Below are 20,793 nucleotides of genomic sequence, written 5' to 3' on the forward strand. Positions count from 1 at the left end.
CCAGAATCCTACCCCACACTGACGAGGGGCAAAAACCCCGAAACGGCTGTCTGTGGGTGGAAGCCTGCCTTTGCAAGCCCTTGTCATGATCGCAATACTCGCACCTTGAGTTAGACATTGACAAAAGGGGCCACCCTGTTGTTTCCCTGTCTATGTTCCAATACTCGCCACCGAGTGGGACTTAAGGGGTTATTTATCAGGGTGGTGTGGTGCTCTCCCCATCGTGGAGGCACCCCGTTGGCAACAGGCTAGAGATATCTGGCTATCCCGTGTTTTGAGACTCGTAACTGAGGCTCCACGGACTCTTGTTTTGCATATTTAAATTTTTGGGGGCATCAGTGGAGACTCTTGATTGAGTACTTCATTGAAAATTTTTTTCGCTGTTCTCCTTGAGTTCAGTGATTACTGTGTTTTGGTGTTTGCTGTGGTGAACTAATAATCTGTTGTGCTAATAGACATTAATAATGCTTTAATATAGTAGATGATAGTAGAAACCACAGTTGTTTTTATTGATGCATCTTGTCCAATGCTGAACATTGTAAATGTCACTCTTCACAAGGCAGGATGTTGGGGGTGGTTATCATTGTGTAGTATAGTTATCTGCTGCCTCCCAGACAATCACTTATCCTGACTGACATGTTACAGAGACTGATGAGTGGATTATAGCTTGACAAGTATTGGGTCATTGAGGGGTCCTAACATGTCTCCTTGTGTGGCCACCAGTAGCCTCGCTTATAAGACAGTTGGGGATGTTTTAGAAGCTGGTGATACAACTTGTGTTTCAGAGGGAAATGTCAGGTTTTAGGTTCTCACATCCATCATGAAACCCTTTATCTTTAATGTGACAATCAGCATTTGAATCATCTTTCCGATTCTGTTGCTGATAAATGCATGTTGATTTAACTCACCAAATGGCATGTGGCTTAGTAGTCGTTCCACAGTGGGATGCTGCCATCTGCCATTAACACCCCTGGCAAGCTGAGTACCGCATGTACTGAATGGAAGGAACTCCTGGCGTACAAGACTTAAAATGCATTTACACAGATCTGAAACTCTAATTATAGTCTATTTACAGGGCATCTAAATTGCAGCCTCCATCCCTTTGTTATACATGGATGAGAGGACAGAAATGCTGCACAAAGCTACAGAGTTGCCAGTTTGTTTGGAAGTGTTTGCAGTATCGCACCAATCTAGGTTAGAAAAAATAAGCCATGTGATGTCACAGGAATAAAAACAGAGTTAAAAGAGTCCAGCCTTCGACCCGAGGAGGAGATGAGTGCAGCTCTGCCATCTGAGTGTATATGAGTACTTTTATACATCTATCCTGGTCTATGTCTCATAGAGAGTTATATAAGCAGCATATTGGGATCTACAATGAAAATAATTGTAATTGTGCCATTTACATTGTATAACAACTTTTAAACTACTTAGATTTCTTCCTAAAGTGTAATGTAATACTGGATCTAAAAGCTTGTCTGAGTAAACATGTGCAGATTCATTGTCTAAAATAGTCTAAAAGGAGGAAAATGGAGACGATTATATCCTTAGACTGTGTATGTCATTAATCTGTCATGTTACCCATTATGTATGTGATATCCGTCTACTATATGTATATACCATAGTATACTTATGTTGTCCAGGTTTATATGCACTTGGTAGCTGAACCTAAGCTATAGAAACTACTACAATGCAATGCATTTCTATTATTTAGCTAGGATTGCATGCATAAAATAATAATGTATTAGTATTATATTGGGGTGTTCATCCTATGGCTATAATGCTACTAGAATACTACTTTTAGAGCACCACTTGGTGACCAGGTGTATGCAAATTCAGCACTTTTTCACTTCTCTACCACCTGGTCCTCCTGCCCAACAACATAACATTTCAATTCTCTTCTGAAACTTCACTAATAACATTTACATGAATTAATAAAATCATCTGAACCTTACCACCAGTAATAACTATGTCTTATGGTCCTTTTACACGGAACGATTTATCGTTTGTTTTTGCACGATAACGATCGAATTTGAACGATAATCGTACGTGTAAAGGCAGCGAACGATCAAACGACGAGCGAGAAATCGTTCATTTTGATCTTTCAACATGTTCTCAAATTATCGTTGGTCGTTCGCAAAAAATTCGCAGATCGTTCCGTGTAAACATTCTTTCAATGATTTCACCTATGTGTGAGATAGGCTTAAGCGATCGCAAAACGATCGCATAACTATTTTTTCGTACGATGTATTGTTCCGTCTAAACGCTGATCGTTGTATGGCCATTGTGACGCTATACTTTGTTAACACTGCAGGTGATCTATTGTCATTCTAGTGTGGGGGAAATGTTTCACTTACCTGTATACCTTTATATGTTTAGATTGATCTAATGTTTAAGAGTAAAGTCATTTATCTTCATGGGTAGAAATGTATTTGAATATCCAGTGGTAGGGATTATGCTGTGAGCCTGCAGTGTTTGTGCAACAAAATCTGCAACTCTGCAGATTTATTGTAGAATTTGCCTTTCACAAAAAACCCTGGTCAGTATCTATGTGGATTATCTCTGGATTTTAATACAACCAACTCTCCTCCCTTAGGTGGGTTGGAGGTATCAAATTGTATCACAACATCCAATTGCCCAGAGGCCCAAAAAAAAACCTTAGCTGTGACCTCATCCTATTAAAACATTTTAAATATAACTTTTATTCAAATTGTGTCTTAAAATTGGCAAAAACAAAAACAAAAAAAACAGGAAAGAAATTTCTAATAATCTCATTTGCAATGCCGATACCATAATCCACTGTAGATTTTTCACAAACAAATGCCCAGCGGGAAATGCTTAGCAGATATGACACCTATACGTATAAATTATAAACAGAGACAAGTGACAGGTTATCTTAAGTTTTCGGTCATTTGTTCAGTTAAACGCAGGGTCAAATTACTTTTGGGGTTAGATTTGGTGCAAAAATTTTGCATACATGGAGAGGAATATTTATCCAGACTGGTGTACGCTGGTCTTAAATAAAGCCTTGCTCCCCTTTACCTGGCCGAATCCACTAAGTGGCACACACCGGATGCAGAATCTACACCTTGTCTGGAGCATGGTGTATTTGCTGCGTAGATCAACTGCCCCCTTCCCCAGCCTTGCCAGCCTGGCAAGAGGGGCTTAGGCCTGACAAATGCCACGGAAAAGGCTGAAATCAGCACCTTTACAGTAGTGTATGCCAGGAGCTTATAAATCTGCCCCAGAATGTCTACAACCTTCTCTAACAATGGGAATATAAGTGAAAAATCTCTCCAAGTCTTCCTTCTTTCAGAAACTAAGACACCAAAGAAGCACTAAATAGAGTAAAACACAGCACAGTCCTGGAAAAAAGTTACTGTATATTTATTGTTACATTACTTTGTACAATGTATATTCATTTTTTGCCCTTTCATCTTGCATTTACCATCTTCTGAAACATACTATTTTATCTTAGCTTTTAGATATAGCACATGCATGCATTATTTTTCTTTTTAACTAACCTTGACATCTTTCATAATTTTTTTTTCCAGAAAACTATAACTATGCATCTTCCAATTTAAGTGCCAGCCTATCACTGGGTGTGATGAATTCTTCATTACCAACTCCATGCCATGGTGTTCAGTCATCAAACCCAATCATTTCCATTATTCCATCAGCAAGTCATTCATCTGGATATGGAGGGAATCCTGAGAATGAAGCCTCTGGATACTATTTATCTCCGAATTTAAGGCCTAATGGAGCACCATTAGAAAGTCCTAGAATTGAAATCACTTCTTGTCTGGGGATTCACACTGGCAATAACCAGTTCTTTCATGAAGCTGATGTGGAAGAATCCATACCTAAACGAACACTCTCTACTGCTACGTTGAACTTACCAAATGTTGACACCTACCGAGACCCTTCTTGCTTGAGTCCAGCAAGCAGTTTGTCTTCCAGAAGCTGTAACTCAGAAGCTTCCTCTTTTGAGTCAAATTATTCTTATCCATATACTTCCCCTCAGACCTCTCCATGGCAGTCACCTTGTGTATCCCCTAAAACCACTGAACCAGATGAAGGTTATCACAGAAATATGGTGGCCTGTAATCTGGTAAACTCACCCAGGCATTCCCCATCTACATCTCCCAGGACAAGTATATCAGAGGAAAACTGGCTCACTGCTCCAAACTCACGTCCTACATCTCCATTCAAAAGAAAATATAACATCAATGGTAGACAAACCTCGTACTCTCCACACCAATCTCCTACTCCATCTCCTCACAGTTCCCCCAGAGTAAGCATCACTGAGGAGACCTGGCTAGGGAACACTCACCAGTATACAAATTCGGCTATAGTGGCAGCTATTAATGCTCTTACCACTGACCCCATAGATATGAATGATGGCATTCCAATTAAATCCCGGAAAACAGCAATAGATCACACTCCAACCATGGCTCTAAAAACAGAGCCTATTTGTGATGAACATGACACACTGTCACTAGCCACTGATTTGCCATCAGAAGACTTCTACCACATCAGGAAAACAATGCCCTGCGAACAATATTTATCAGTACCACAGCATCCTTATCACTGGGCCAAACCAAAGAACATTTCCCCAACATCCTATATGAGGTAAGACACTATAATCAGGTGTATTCATTTAGTTAAGTATATCATTTATGTAATTTTGGGTTGTCATTTCCAAAAACAACCATGATATTATCACTAAGGCTGTGTTCCCACCGGCATGCATGAAAATGCATGCATTTTCCAATGGCCGCATGATGTTGCTGTGATTTTAGAGGCATGCCGGATGCATGCATGTAGGAACACAGCAACTACAAACATGCTTCCCATTATGGGTAATGAATATATATATGTTTACAAATTCTAATACATTAAGGCTCGGTTCACACGTTGTAAGAGTGCGGCTATATTTGCGGCTGTAATTGTGCGGCGGTATTTTTGGTGGTTCGTGTGTATGCTTGGAAGTATAGGATATGCGGCTGCACAGTGCACACTATCTCTGAATCTACGGCCCTATCGTATACGGACCCGTAAAAAATGAACAAGACCATTGTTTGCGGCTGGACATGCGGCCGTGGATTGACAGGCGGTCCGTACGGAGTACTTCAAAAATAGCCGGCAATGATGCCGAATGCCGATGCCTCTAATAGTTAATATATTAAATTAATCAAACACATTTTATTTGTAATCAAGACACTTTCGTTGATCAATAATTTATTTCTAACGAATCCATCATTTTGCAATTAAATATACTGTTAAAAAAAATAGATATATAAATAAATGTATATTTATCTATATATGTATTTTTTGACAGTATATTGAATTGCACAATGATGGATTCGTTAGAATTAAATTATTGACCAACGAAACTGAATTTATTTCCAAGAAAATGTGTTTTATTCATTAAATATTAATTAGTACAGGAAGCTCTATAAGCCGTTAATTCATATGCCGGCAATAGAGCATTCTGTACTAATCATCACTTTACTTTAATGAAAACATTAAATGTTTCTTCTAATTATGTTGTGACAATAACATAATTAGAAGAAACATTTAGAATTATATGTGCGCTCAGCTGATTGGCTGATCGGCTGAGCGCACATATAATGAGCCGGTCCGCAGTACAGTCACTTCATTGTGCTGCGGACCAGCGAAGAGGACACATCGGGGTGAGTATAGAGCTCTCCCCACCCCCTCCCCGGCACTGCACCCCTCCCAGCAAGGAAGGGGGGGTCAGTTAACCCCTTCCTTGCTGGGATGGGTGCAGTCTGACATCAGTCTGGCCCCCAGGGGGTTAAGGGGGATGCAATACATCCTCCCTTAACCCCTTGGGGGTCAGACTGTAAGCAGCGATCTGTAAAGATGCTGCATACTGTAAGGAGCACAACACCGCTCACAATGATGGGTGTTGTGCTCCTGTTTGTGTGTTTTTTGTGTGTTTCTCCCTTTTTGTTTTTCAGATATCGGTATCCTGGGGATTACGTCGGATTCCGTGGACTACGTCGATGACCAGCGGTTGTTCTTTGAATTTTTTTAATAAAATAGTCAATGAGGGGTGTGGGGGTGTTTTTATTTGAATAAAAAATTTTTTAAACTTGTGTCTTGTCTTTATTTCTTTACTTTTTAGACTTAGTAGTGGAAGCCGTCTAATAGACGGAATCCATTACTAAGTTGGGGCCTAGTGTTAGCCGGTATAAAATGGCTAACACTAACCCCCTATTATTACCCCAGTACCCAATGCCACCAGGGGTACTGGGAAGAGCCGGGTGCCAGTGGTCCCGGAGCGTCAAAATTGGCGCTCCTGGACCGGGCGGCAGCAGGCTGGTAAGATTTAGGCTGGGGAGGGCCTAAAACAATGGCTCTTCCCACCCTGGTGTTACCAGGCTGCTGTCGTTTGGTTTTTAACCCGGCTGGTTATAAAAATAGGGGGGACCCTATGCGTTTTTTTTAAATAAATAAATAATTAAAAAAACCCGCATAGGGTCCCCCCTATTTTTATAACCAGCCGGGTTAAAAACCAAACGACAGCAGCCTGGTAACACCAGAGTGGGAAGAGCCATTGTTTTAGGCCCTCCCCAGCCTAAATCTTACCAGCCTGCTGCCGCCCGGTCCAGGAGCGCCAATTTTGACGCTCCGGGACCACTGGCACCCGGCTCTTCCCAGTACCCCTGGTGGCATTGGGTACTGGGGTAATAATAGGGGGTTAGTGTTAGCCATTTTATACCGGCTAACACTAGGCCCCAACTTAGTAATGGATTCCGTCTATTAGACGGCTTCCACTACTAAGTCTAAAAAGTAAAGAAATAAAGACAAGACACAAGTTTTAAATTTTTTTATTCAAATAAAAACACCCCCACACCCCTCATTGACCATTTTATTAAAAAAATTCTAAGAACAACCGCTGGTCATCGACGTAGTCCATGGAATCTGACGTAATCCCCAGGATACCAATATCTGAAAAACAAAAAGGGAGAAACACACAAAAAACACACAAACAGGAGCACAACACCCATCATTGTGAGCGGTGTTGTGCTCCTTACAGTATGCAGCATCTTTACAGATCGCTGCTTACAGTCTGACCCCCAAGGGGTTAAGGGAGGATGTATTGCATCCCCCTTAACCCCCTGGGGGCCAGACTGATGTCAGACTGCACCCATCCCAGCAAGGAAGGGGTTAAGTGACCCCCCCTTCCTTGCTGGGAGGGGTGCAGTGCAGGGGAGGGGGTGGGGAGAGCTCTATACTCACCCCGATGTGTCCTCTTCGCTGGTCCGCAGCACAATGAAGTGACTGTACTGCGGACCGGCTCATTATATGTGCGCTCAGCCGAACAGCCAATCAGCTGAGCGCAAATATAATTCTAAATGTTTCTTCTAATAATGCTATTGTCATAACATAATTAGAAGAAACATTTGATGTTTTCATTAAAGTAAAGTGATGATTAGTACAGAATGCTTTATTGCCGGCATATGAATTACCGGCTTATGGAGCTTCCTGTACTAATTAATATTTAATTAAGAAAACACATTTTCGTTTAAATAAATACAGTTTCTTTGTTCAATAATTTAATTCTAACGAATCCATCATTGTGCAATTCAATATACTGTCAAAAAATAAATATATATATAAATATACATTTATTTATATATATATTTATTTTAACAGTATATTTAATTGCAAAATGATGGAATCGTTTACATTTAATTATTGAACAATAAAAGGGACTTTATTAGACAGAAAATGTGTTTTAGTAATTCAATATATTAACCATGAGAGACATCGGCATTAGTGCAGAGGATCGCAAACCCCGGTAATAGCAATTCATGTAAACTGTTTCCCTGCTTTCCCAGATGCATCCAGAGGTGTTTGCATCACTTTCTTAACATTTTATTTGTTATTTTTAGTTGAACCAGATTTCCAAGTAAATGACCGTATGTTTTGAGCCGCATGTCTATTTTTTCCCACGGCCGGAGTTTCACCCGCACATTTACAGCCGCATAAAAAATACAGCCGCACAGTTACAGCGTGTGAACCCAGCCTTAAAGTGTATGTGTGACCCTGATACCACTTACCAAGCTGGTTGCACTGCTTGATAGATATCACTGAAAGAACACACCTTTATTTCCTGAATTTTTTTTTTTACATAAAAATAAAACAAAACACCTTTAGGGTAGCTTTACACAGGAGGGATCGCAGCAGAAATCTCGCTACGATTTTTGCAGCGAGATCCATTACAATCCAAGGTCCTGTCAGTTCCTATGTGAATACATACTTGCAGCGGATCTTTCAGACCACTGCGAGTATGTAAATCATAGGCACTATTCACAGCCCAAATAAAGGTGTTTTTTTAATGAAAATAAAAACACAGGCAACAAGGTATGTTCTTAATGCTTTCATTGATATCTATGCAGTGGTGACATCAGCTCAGTAGGCAGTCAGGGGGTCACAGATTTTTTCTAAATGAATTTAAATAATTTTTTCTTTGGCATGAGATACATTTCATACAGATTGTGTGCAAAATTCCACACAAATGTTTTATACTTAAAAATATATATATATTTACTGTGTCTGAACTTTTTCTGTGTCTGACAAAGAGGACCGGGCTCTGGTAAAAAAGGACCATGATTTTGGCAATAGGAGCATGGCTTCCAAGGCAACACTGAGTGCCAAAACTGTGCCAGAATTCCGGTGCAAATTAGGCCAACTATTATGTGGTGTCAACTTACAACAGATTGTCTAAAGATGCTGAAAATTTCCAAAACACCTTGAGCCACTTTTATATATTAGGTATATTCGGGTAGCTGAGATTTCATGTAAAATTATAAAATAGCCATGTGCTACATTTTCTTAGAGTTAGGTGCTGACTAAATATTTTTTTCAGCTGAATTATTTGTATTTATGTACATGTATCCCTCTTTCTGCTGCTTGCCTTTCTCTCCATAGCAGGGTTAGGTTGCGTATACTTTGTCAGTGATGATGGCCACGCCGCTCCCCCTTTCTTCTGTCCATTTGTGTTACAAAGCCTAACAACAGACAGTGAACAGCAAATTCAGTGGAAGGGACACCCGTAAAGACTTTATACAGATTACTCAGTGGAAAACAAAAACATTATCAAAGGGGTACTTTACATTCAAATCAACTTGTGTTAGAAAGTTATACAGATTTGTATAACTGCTGCCACCTTTGTCAGTACCAGCAACTTTCCAGAGCAGGTAAAAAAACAAAAAACCTCTCCTGCCCTTGACACTTCCTGACATGGACAGGGGTGACAGCAGAGAGCACCCTTTTAGACTGGAAAGAATACACCACTTCCTGCAGGACATATAGTAGCTGATAAGTACTGGAAGACTTCATACTTTCAAATAGAAGTAATTTATACGGCTGGGTCACGGAATGGCCAGGCTCTAAAAAGATCATCCCAGCCGGTACTGCAGTACCAATCAGATGAACTTTGCAGCCGAAGAGTTCTGGTGCGGGCACATCCGTGCGGGCACATCCCCACAGCACACTATGGAGCAAGCGTCTGGAGCCGCTCGCTCCATAATGTGCACTGACATGTTAGTTGTTTGCGGAGCCGCTTGGGATCCCGGCTGGAGCTTATACCCCATGTATACGCGATGTAATAATCATGGCCGTTGTACACCGGCCGTGGTTTTATGAAAATATACGTAGTGTGAACATAGCCTAAATCTGTATTATAAACTTTCTTCCACTAGGTGATTTGATTTTTTTCTCTCTGGAGTATACCTCTAATGGATGTAAATTGCAATTTGGATACTGCCCACATATACTTAAGAATAAGCATAAATTGTGTGAAAAGCTAGTGACCTGTTAGGTTTACACTGTCTTTTTATGAAAAGTTATGACCAGAAAGTCCATATCTGCCATCCTATAGATATCGTAAAACTGGTCTGGTCCTGATCATTCTTTAGTCTACTACCTCACAGTACACTTCTCCATCCTCCTTTCTCTGTTAGCAGCTACTGCATGTGTATGGCAAATGTAAGAGATGCTGGACCCTGGACAATTATTGTTTTGTTTTTTTTTTCATTAAGCCAGAAAGCCTGTTTAGTTATACATTATATTTTTCACAATTTATTAGTTGAAAGGTTTGGCATTTGGCTGCAAGACAGATGAGTATAAAAATACAAGACCATTAAGTATAATCTGAATAAAGTCATTTTCCTTAGTAACAGATGTTAAGTCTGCCGAGACAGACAGTGTTGAAAGTCGCCATTTAATCAAGGCAGGAGCTGCAGATCATGAAGCACATGATGTATGAGGAACATATGCAACAGATAAAGACATTGCATTCTTGAGTCGGAATTAAGGCATACACATTCCACGTCTCCAAAAAATAATGTATCAAACTTTAGACAGGTTATTATCCTATTTTAAAGAAGCCACCATTAGGATTGAAGGCCGTTGGCTTCAAAACTTGTTCCCTATGAGAATATTGTCTGCATATTTCCACTTCAGTCCTCAAAGTACATAAATCTTCTTCAAGGTATAGAAAAAGCAGAGTCAACTTGATGTCTTTGTAGCTGTACAATATATTGTCTGGCAGGCTCCCTAGGCAGGGAGGGGGTTAAACAATGAAATGATGGTGACCATAAAGCGGAAGTTTGTTGTGTGGTTGCATATTGGTGATGCGGAGGCCTGTCTCATGCAATGTCTCAGCTTTTTCAGAAGCCGAAAGTGTCAAATATTTACATTGCTCAATTTGATCTTACTGCATTCCACATCTGGGCCTATGTGACTCATGCAGACAGCAACCGTAACACATTACATGAGGGTCTATGTGAGAAATATTCTCTTGCCATGTTCCCATCATGCATCTTTTTACAAAAGTGCACATACTTATTCCTAATGCCTATAAAATGTTTAACCAAACTGATGCTAATGTTTTTCAGCCCTTGAAGGGATGATATTTTTACATCTGTCCACTGAAGCCCCACTATTGTGTTCTATCAACATGCTGGATAAAAGAGATTTTATACTGATGTGTAACACGTTTTACCATTGTAAAGATGGAGAATTTTTTTTTAATCACTCCACCTATTTAAGAAGGACCTGTTATCCCTCCTGACAGCTTTTTTACAGTGAATCAGTACACATCAAGTAAAATCCCCAATTTACATAGCAAACAAAGTTATAGAGTCGTGCACACTTAGATCAGATAGCAGCATGCATGCTAAAAACAAGAAATTGCATCTTATCAGTTGTATAATATCAGCTGACATATGTAATCTTCTGTTTATAGATGTTAAGCTAAAAAAAGAAGAAAAGGTTACTGTTTTTAAGGACACTACTTGTGTTTGTGTGAATTATTAAAGTGAAGCTGAAAACAAGAAAGTATAAAGAGATGAACTGTGTATTGCCAGTGAGAAGCCTGTCCATGCACTGCACCATGTGTGACACTGCAGCACGTCACTAACAACTCAGGGATTTGTAAATCACTCTTGGATGTTTACATGTGTCATGACATGGAGCAGCTGCGGTTTTTCACGTTTCAGATTCACATTGGACTGACAATGAAATATAGTCTGCGAGCATGTAAGTCTGAGCATTAATCCAGCAGAAAAACACTCATACTGTATATATCACAGGGGCTCTAAAACTACAATAAATGTTTTCAGTCTGGTTTCTATGAGTATGTCCAATTCTGCACATAGTCACACATGTACATACATTTTCTCCAATATACTAGATTTAGTCATTAAAGTATACACATTTTTTTTTCTAATGTATTTACAAAAATATTAACCTTGACGTCTTTTACAAGTTTAAAGAAGAAGTCCCGCCAAGTACTTTTCTGTTTTCAAGGCAGGGGAAACATAATAACTAGTCCTTACTTACCTCTCCTTGTGCCTGCCAACAGCCGCGTGACCGGCCCTGGGACGCCCACTGGAAGGCATTTTCCCCCGAGTTTTCATACTGTCATGACCCTGGGAAAGTGCCTGTCCCGGCTGGTGGACTGGCTACTCAGCCGGTCAGTGACTGCAGCAGAGTCCCGCTCCAGTCACTGACTGGCTGAATTAATCTGTCAATTAACGCCTTACTACTACTTCCTCCTCCCTTTCCTTCACAAATAATCCCTGCTGCCCTGCTCACTCAGCTGTCAGCCTGTGTCTCAGATTGCAGCTCAGTCCTCTGTAGGCAGTTTATGTCTAAAAGAAACACTCCAATATAGTTGAATTTCCTAGCTCAATTGTGTTGGAGCTGTGGTAAATTATCTGTGTAGAGCCAACAACATTTTTTTTCCTTTGGTGTGATTCCCCTGAGGACAATGAAATATAGCTATTTATTTTTTACTCATTATTGTATTAAAAAAAATTTTTTAAAACTAATTTGGCCCTGATTGAGAATTCTTTGCACTTTTTAAATATGATACAATAATGAGAAAAAAAGAAAATAATACATAACTATATTTCATTTCCATCAGAAGAATCAAACCAAAGGGAAATAAAACACTTGTTTGTCTCTATACAGATGATATACTCCTAGACCACAGCTGCCTACAGAGTACTGATCTGCAATCAGAGACACTAGCTGACAGCTGAGCAAGCAGGAGGTCAGGCAGCATTAATTATTATTATTAAGTATGGCACACACAACACTTTGACACTTCATTACAGTAGGATTGTGCATAATCCACTGCAGGGACAAATAACCAAAAAGTACCATGCTTAGTAGGAGACTGCCTGCTACAGCACACTGTCAGCACCTTAGGTAGGGCCCTGGAGCTGAAAGATTCCCTTTAAGAACTGAGTTTTTTTTTTATTTATTACAAAACAACTTTAAATTTTTTTTAACCTTTAATTTCCTTTATATAAAAAAGAATGAACAATGAGTCAGTATCGGAGCAGAATAAGAAGCGTATCCGACAGCCCTCACAGCCTCTCTGTAAGATTTGTTTTGCACAGAATACAGTTGTTAATTAATTCACACATTTGTATGTGAGATAACAACTACATAAGTAATCTTGGTTTATGAAGCAAATTGAGCTCCATCTCAGCATGTGGTATGTGCTCAGCATAAAATTGAACTTACTTAAAAATGGTAAAATGTTTGCAGAAATTGCTAGAAACATGAAAAAGTTATAATTTAGATGACATGATAGGTCTCATGTGCTGGGAAATAATACAATTTTAAAGCAAATATTTTATGAAACTGTGGAACACTGTTTAAAAGGGTTTTCCAGCCATGAGCATTTATCACCTATCCACTAGATAGCTTATAAATGCTAATTCGGGACCCCCACCTATTGCTAGAATAAAACACCATTGGAGTACTGTGTCTGGCCGATGTTTAGAGCAGTGGTTAGGTGGGGGGCCCAGCTTCCAGATCCCCACTGATCTTATATATATCCTCTACATCTAGAGGAAAGAAGATTTCACCATCATTACAGATTTGGATTCTTTACTGTAAGAGCAGTGAGAATATGTTGCTGTGCCACAGAATGTTGTAAAGGTTTATTCAACTAGGTCAAGAGGACTCTGATGACTTCCTTGAAGAATATAATATTAGGGTAGCTTTACACATAACGGAATCACCGCAATTCCCTTTCTGTTAGTTTCAACAGGATTACATCCACGCTCCGGCTTGCTTTGGGGTCTCCCGACGTTTGGACGTCCCACTCAGCCAATCAGTGGACAGTGCACTGATTGGCTGGGCGAGACGTCCAGGTGCTGGGTGCTGGGGTCACATTACATTTCTTCTTTCTACCTATAACAGGCAATGAGGGATCAATTTTTAGTTTCTAAATTTTCATAGAAAATGAAGCAAGTTGACTCTCAGATAAGGGCAACAGTAGTAGCTTTCATACATAAAACCTATAGTTATAGCGAGGCCCGTGTCCTTGTGTGCCGGGGTCAGCACAACATAAAAGGCAGGAAAGTTATTACAAAAGTTCTATAAACATACTTGTACAGACAGGAAACTTCCACTTACAGATCCCCATCACATTGCCCTGTTGCCCATCATTGCTCAGCTCTTCAGTACATTATAGCTCTTGTCTTTTTCACATTACAGCAGAAAAGAGACAAGGTATTGAGATTTCTTCATCCACTAGACTTCCAGAGGTCAAGTAGAGTTCAGCCATACCAAAGTAACCCATGCACACATATGGGGAAGCTTTATATTTCATACCCGGGACATGATTGTAGCGTGTCCTGTTAGATCAGGAACGCCTTTCACTAAAGTGAACTCCAGCATCAGCTATAATGAACTTGTGAGCTTGACAGGAGTAAACTAACGCGATTAGCGCTCGTTTGCTCCTCGTTCCTCGCTCGGTGCTGCCGCCACGCGGCGGCAGCGAGCGGGTGACTCTGAGGGGGTGGGCGCGGGGAGCTGCGGGGGGGGGGGTGGCTGCCAGGGGGGTGGCTGATCTGCTGCCGACGCTCCTATTCCACGGAGTGACGGAAGCAGATCGTTGCTATTAGTCGACATGATCGTTGCTGTCAATACCACGGGACGATTATCGGCCAAATGCGGTCGATAATCTTTCTTTGGAATAGGGCCCTTAGTTTCCCAGGATTGAATCCAGCTTTTCCTGGCATCCGGGGTGCAGCGCTGACAGGCAGCCGACTTGATGAGCGGAGCTTTGTTTAGATGAGTGATTCGCTTATCTCTACTACCATCCATATGGATTCACAGTGGTCATAATGGAGTATAATATCCAAAGAATAACAATAATTTGCCTAAACCCACACTTCTTACAATTGCATCATATATATATATATATATATATATATATATATATATATATAGATTTTTTTTTCCACAAGAAATATGGGTTAGTATATTTAGTAACTCTAAAGTAAGTAAGTCTTAAGGCTAATGTCAAGCTATATATGGGACTGTCTCTTTAAAGATTTTGTATTCTTAGTATAACATTAGCTCATCTGAAGATTAGATCTTGCTTGTCAGGCAAAATGCTTCAGATCTTTTACATATTTGTTTTCTAGGAAAATTCTAGTAGCGATGAGATTCAGTGGAATGGGCTCTATACAGATTTTGATCAGATAGATTTCCACTGTTTTGGTCACAATGTGTTTCCTGCTCCCATTCAATATGTTTCCATCTGACCTTAGTAACTTTTGCTCTGTCCCTGCTGAAAGCTGATACAGGATAGAAATGTGAGCTATTTTGTTAATCTCACTTTTTAGCTAAACTTCCTTCCACAGTTATAGTCCATCAACATACTTGTTTGTAGCACTATTTTAAATATATTTATACGTCACTAGGGTCAAAGACTACGCAATGGAGTCCTCCCCTGATGTTGTTTCAGCATGGGCTGTGACCTTACTTCCTCATGTTGTAATGTATTTTTACTGTTATTCTATAGCAGTATACCCCAAACTATAAATGTAATGACTGGTTTAGCCATTGCTGTTAAGGAAGAATAATGTAGGCAGCTTTCTGGTATTTTATAATAAATAGATGAAGCACCAAAATCCATACATAGCACTTAGATGCCCCTGAAACATATTTATTTCCATGTTATCCTTCAGTGGAACCTTAGGACCTTAGGTAGAATCACTCTGTTTATGGGGTTTATTATTGTTCCGTACTAAGGATTTATGTTTTCTGTAGTTCATAAATTGTGGTAGGCTATGGTTGTAGGATTGCTACAGCCTGAAAAAAATTATTTTAAATGTAAAGAATTTCAAGATGTTATCCACAATGACTGGGAAGAAAGGATATGCAAAATATCTATTTGCTCAAGAGGGGTGAGAGCTATTTTGCATATTTTTCCCAGAATTCTCAGTGGAGCAGCAACGGTCTGTAAGTCTCCACACGTCTTTATGACGGGCTCTCATTAGGAGAGTCACTACCGCTTTAATCAACAATGACTGAAATTTACTTACAATCATACAGCCTCCCACTCACATGGTATGTAAAAACACCATGGAAAATTCTTGAAGTCATGGGGGGATCTATGAAGACCATTAGGCCCTGCTCGCTTTTCCCGGCAGGATTCACGCCTCCTCCCCCCCTTGTCACGCCCCCCCCCCCCCAAAATCGAGCTAGCAAGGCATACAGCAGGCATACACCAGGGAGAAGGGGCGAATCTGCACCTTTTCCCAGGCGTACGCCTCAGGCTGACCTTTCAAAAATATCCCCCCTGGTGTTTTTATTTTGTTATATTTAGGCTATGTTCACACACAGTAAAATAAAAGCAAAACACAGCAGTAAAATATGTATAAAATGCGGATGAATTTTGAATCTAATATTGTGCTACATTAAAGTCTATGGAAAAATGCCAGTCTGTGCACACAATGTTAAAAAACAGAATATATATGAAAGTGTCAGACCGCCCTCACTGCTTCCTTAATGTTCCAGCAAAGCTCTTATTCAGCTCCTGATACCTGTAGAGTCCTCTCCCTTCTCCTGCCGGACACTGAACAGTGAGATTAGTGACGAGGAGGAGAGGAATCTGGAGGTGATGTGTATCCCCCCCAAGATTCCTACATGTAAAGCCCCAGAGGAAATAACTCACCAACAACAGAGCTGAAGGACCTGCAGGACCTTCAGTGTTGTCACCTAACTGGTAGAAGGGCTCCCTGTAAATACTGTAGTAGGAACAATTAAAATTGTGTGTGTCTGTTTGTGTCTCTTTATGTACGTAGCTGAGCTGTTATGTATGATGATGGAGCGCGGTTGTGTCTGTGTATGTATGGAGCAGTGGTGTTTGTGTATGGTGATGCAGCAGAGGTGTCTGTGTGTATGTAGTGGACCCCGCTACGGCTGCTCACTGGCTGAGTGGACCGTACACGTCAAGACCTGGGTCCCTGCTTAGACCAGGAAGCAGGCGGGGACCGGAGTGGAGCAGTACGCAGCTGGAGCGGGGGAGGTAAGAGCACGTTATTTCTTTTATCCCCCCCAGCAATTGTTAAATAAATCGATTTGCCCGGACTTCTCCTTTAAGGAATTGATACAGAAAAGATATGGGAAATTTGTATACCTTATATAAAGAATAACATGTATTTGCTAAAACAGTGATCCCTTATGTTTCAGCATTCAGGGCTGGGTACATAGAAACCCCCTGCTTATGCTTAATGCTGTGGGTTGTTTTCTTCCTATGTATAGGAGCCTTTTTCTTATTGCACTACTACTGATAAACTAATCTGGCCCCGGAGTGCTGTCTAATACTTTGTTCTATCTAGCATAGTACTGTTCGCACCATATTGTCTTCTGTGTGTAGATCCTTCCTCCATATTTCTCATTGCATTTTGTAAAGGACTTTGTAGTGTGCTGGCACTCTGCAGAGTACAACTCTGACCTCTTATAACCAAATAGATAAATCCTTCCTGTTAATACAGTATTTCTCCATCATCTGCTTATTTATTAATACTCTCACTTTGAAGACAATTAAAGGCGGTTAGATTCATGGAAAGGGAAACAATGTGCACACAGTTTCCACTGACATAAGGAGTGCGGTGGCAGCATCAGTGGCCATTCATCTTCATGAAGGGGAAAGAGGTTTTGGCCACTTCACGGGCTTCTAAATTACTTATGTCATGGCATTAGACCTATTGATGAAATTTTAAATGTAAGACAGTGAGGGATAGGTGGCTAATCATGGTCTCTAAAGTAATAGTGCCAAATTCCTGTGGTGTGGGATAATACACTTTGTGTTAATATTTAATAGCTGTTAAATAGCTGTTCTTTTCCATTACAGCCCCTCTCTGCCTGCCCTTGATTGGCATCTGCCGTCGCAGTCAGGACCTTATGAACTTCGCATTGAAGTACAGCCCAAATCTCATCACAGGGCTCATTATGAGACGGAAGGAAGCCGCGGGGCGGTGAAGGCCTCTACTGGTGGACATCCCATTGTGCAGGTAACCATGTGATACGTGGTATTGTTTATCCTGGCATTTCATCAGAAATAATCATTACAATTCTCAGTAAGGTGTAGAGGATGATAGAACATTCTTTCCCAGATGTATCAGAAATGCATACATTATACAGCGGTTTAGAAGTTCTTAGTTTTTCTTCACTATTCACTAGGGATATTTTCCTACATGTTCTAGATGTCAAAGAAGGGATGCACAACATAGTTGCCAATTGCTAAAGGTGTACCTCTCATAGTTACTAAGACTAAGAAGGTTTAGTGGTCTACCTTACATAAGCAATCCATTGATCATGAAAACTGGGGAACATGTTTAAAGGGGTATTCTGTTATACAATATTTGATATATGCGGTACAGATTATCAATCCTTAATATATAGTAATTAAATCTTTTCAAGTAGTTTCCCACATAATTATTCAGCACTTTCTGGCCCATAAGGTGATGTTTATAGCTAGCTTCTTAGGCTATGTTCACACTACGTACATTTCAGGCAGTATTTGGTCCGCAAGTCAGGTCCTCATAGCAACCAAAACCAGGAGTGGATTGAAAACACAGAAAGGCTCTGTTCACACAATGGTGAAATTGAGTGGATGGCCGTCATATAACGGTAAATAACTTCCATTATTTCAATATAACAGCCGTTGTTTTAAAATAACAGCAAATATTTGCCATTAAATGACGGCCATCCACTCAATTTCAACATTATGTGAACAGAGCCTTTCTGTGTTTTCAATCCACTCCTGGTTTTGGTTGCTATACAGCCTCAAAAATACAGCCTCAAATATACGTAGTGTGAACCCAGCCTCAAAGCGTAACTGTCATTTCAGGGTAATTTTTCTGAAAACAATAAATATCAACAGTACAAGCGATTTTAAGAAACTTTGTAATAGGTTTTATGTACTAAAAGAGTTTCCTTCTGGACTGAAAAAGCAATCTCCCAGCCTCCCCCCTCACATCAGATGAAGCAGGATGTCTCTCTCCATTATGTGGCTATGGAGAGGGGAGGGGCTGTTAGGAGTGACTGAGCACAGAGGATTTCTGCAAAGCACAACATAGTACATAGTAACATAGTAACATAGTAAATAAGGTTGAAAGAAGACAAGAGTCCATCAGGTTCAACCTAGGAAAATCCTACTGTGTTGATCCAGGAAGGCGAAAAACCCCTATGGGGCAGAAGACAAACGCCCCACCACAGGGAGAAACTCCCCCCCCCTCCCCCGACTGCAATGGCAACCAGAACAATCCCCGGATCAACGTATCACCAGAAATCTAATGCCCATAACTTGTAATATTATATTTTTCAAGAAACCCTGCAATCTTCTCTCAGTAAGTTCATAGATAAGCACTGACCTTTCTGACACCTGAATTTAGCGTTTTAGGTGCCCAGAAAGTCTACAAACAGCTGACCTTCATGTCACCTCTTCCTGCTCCCTCATCTCCCTCAGCCCCTCCCCCCCTTCATAGGCTTACAATGGAGAGAGCAGAACCCGTCTTCACTGGCTTCTCTGTAATGAAGACGTGTTTGCCTGATAATGCACAGATAAGAAGTCAGGGGGGGAGGCTGGGAGATTGCTTCTTGAGTACAGAAGGAGGCTTTTTTGGCTGATGAAACCTATTACAGAGTTTCCTAAAATCGCTTATACTACTGATTTCTGCAATAAAAAAAAACATGACAGTTACGCTTTAAGTAAAATTTGTAGTGGTGGAGGTGTGGGTGGTTGGTTGGTTGGTTGTGTGTGGGAGTATGATATTGCAGCAAAAAATTATATTATAGGTTTAACATTAACATTACCAGTATAGGTTTAGCTAAACTATTCAGTTCACTATGATGAGTGGCTGCAGCTTGTATTGTACAACATGATGCACAGCATATTTCAGTGAATTTACTGAATCTGTTAGCATATCAAATGAATGTAGGCTACAGCCAGGTTTATTGAGGGTAAGAGTATAGAGTACAGTGCACACAAAGATATCTTTTCCTGTACTATAACATTGTGTATCCACAACGGTGCCCTCACAAATAACAGAACATCCTGTATTTGCTTTTAACGAAATTTCTACCACTTGTATATACTTTATTTTCCTGTAAGAAAGCGCTGGCACATACTCTGCTTCGAGTGGCCTTTTGCCATTATTTGCTTTAGAAGGAAACCATCTTTTGCACATACTCACTATATTCACTTGCCATTGCACTCTGGCAGTGGAGTTCAGATGATGTTGTAATATGATGTATCTGTTATTGTAGACTAAATATTGTGTAATGGGAGCAGGTTATACCTCCTATCATCCACTCATTCTTATTACTCTTCATCAAGTGCTGTGCCTTTCTCTCTTTTTAATAAAAACAAGATGAATGCATCATATAGTATGCACCTAAAAAATAAATCCTGTTTCTGCGTGGGCTGGAAACACAAATTGCATCTAACACATTCTTTGAGGTCTGAACATGAAGAACAGGAAATGTTTTGAGTCAGAATCTGTTAAAAAGTATATGTATATCAAAATATGTTTCTGTCCAAACAGAGATGAGGAAAATTAGAGGCTGGCAAGGTGTTTAGCATATATGTAATATATTCATTTCTGATGGCTAGACGAGCCAAAATGACACAATCAGAAGAACATTTGCCAAGACCTTTATACCAGCATGTAAATGCTACACTTGTCCTCCCTATGTGTCAGGTGGGAAAGGAGAACTAGATGTAAATGCCTAATTTGCTTAGTGTACGTAATAACGACAGTTGTGAGAAATCAAAAGCCTATTTATAAGGCATTGCTGAACGCCTGCTATTCTGGCCAGCAAGGAATGTAAAGAATGCTTTGCAAAAATGATGAGCAGCTATTACAGTCTGGTAGGTTTCTATTGGCAATGAAAAGTTTGTGCTAAAAAAACGAGCTTGGATCTCTTTCTGAATAG

General features: G+C 40.2%; 1 protein-coding gene across 6 annotated transcripts in view; it reads left to right on the forward strand.

Moving 5' to 3' along the window:
- The window catches only part of NFATC1 (nuclear factor of activated T cells 1), a 156,321-nt gene that overhangs the window by 22,203 nt on the left and 113,325 nt on the right, over window positions 1-20,793 (forward strand). For all 6 annotated transcript variants that reach the window (XM_069957886.1, XM_069957888.1, XM_069957891.1 and 3 more), the window contains exons 2-3: window positions 3,552-4,629; window positions 17,708-17,867. In XM_069957886.1, the coding sequence (XP_069813987.1) occupies window positions 3,552-4,629; window positions 17,708-17,867 (1,238 nt within the window). The remainder of the gene's footprint in view (window positions 1-3,551; window positions 4,630-17,707; window positions 17,868-20,793) is intronic.

This window comes from Dendropsophus ebraccatus, chromosome 2 (assembly GCF_027789765.1).
Source record: "Dendropsophus ebraccatus isolate aDenEbr1 chromosome 2, aDenEbr1.pat, whole genome shotgun sequence".
NCBI classification, from domain to species: domain Eukaryota; kingdom Metazoa; phylum Chordata; class Amphibia; order Anura; family Hylidae; genus Dendropsophus; species Dendropsophus ebraccatus.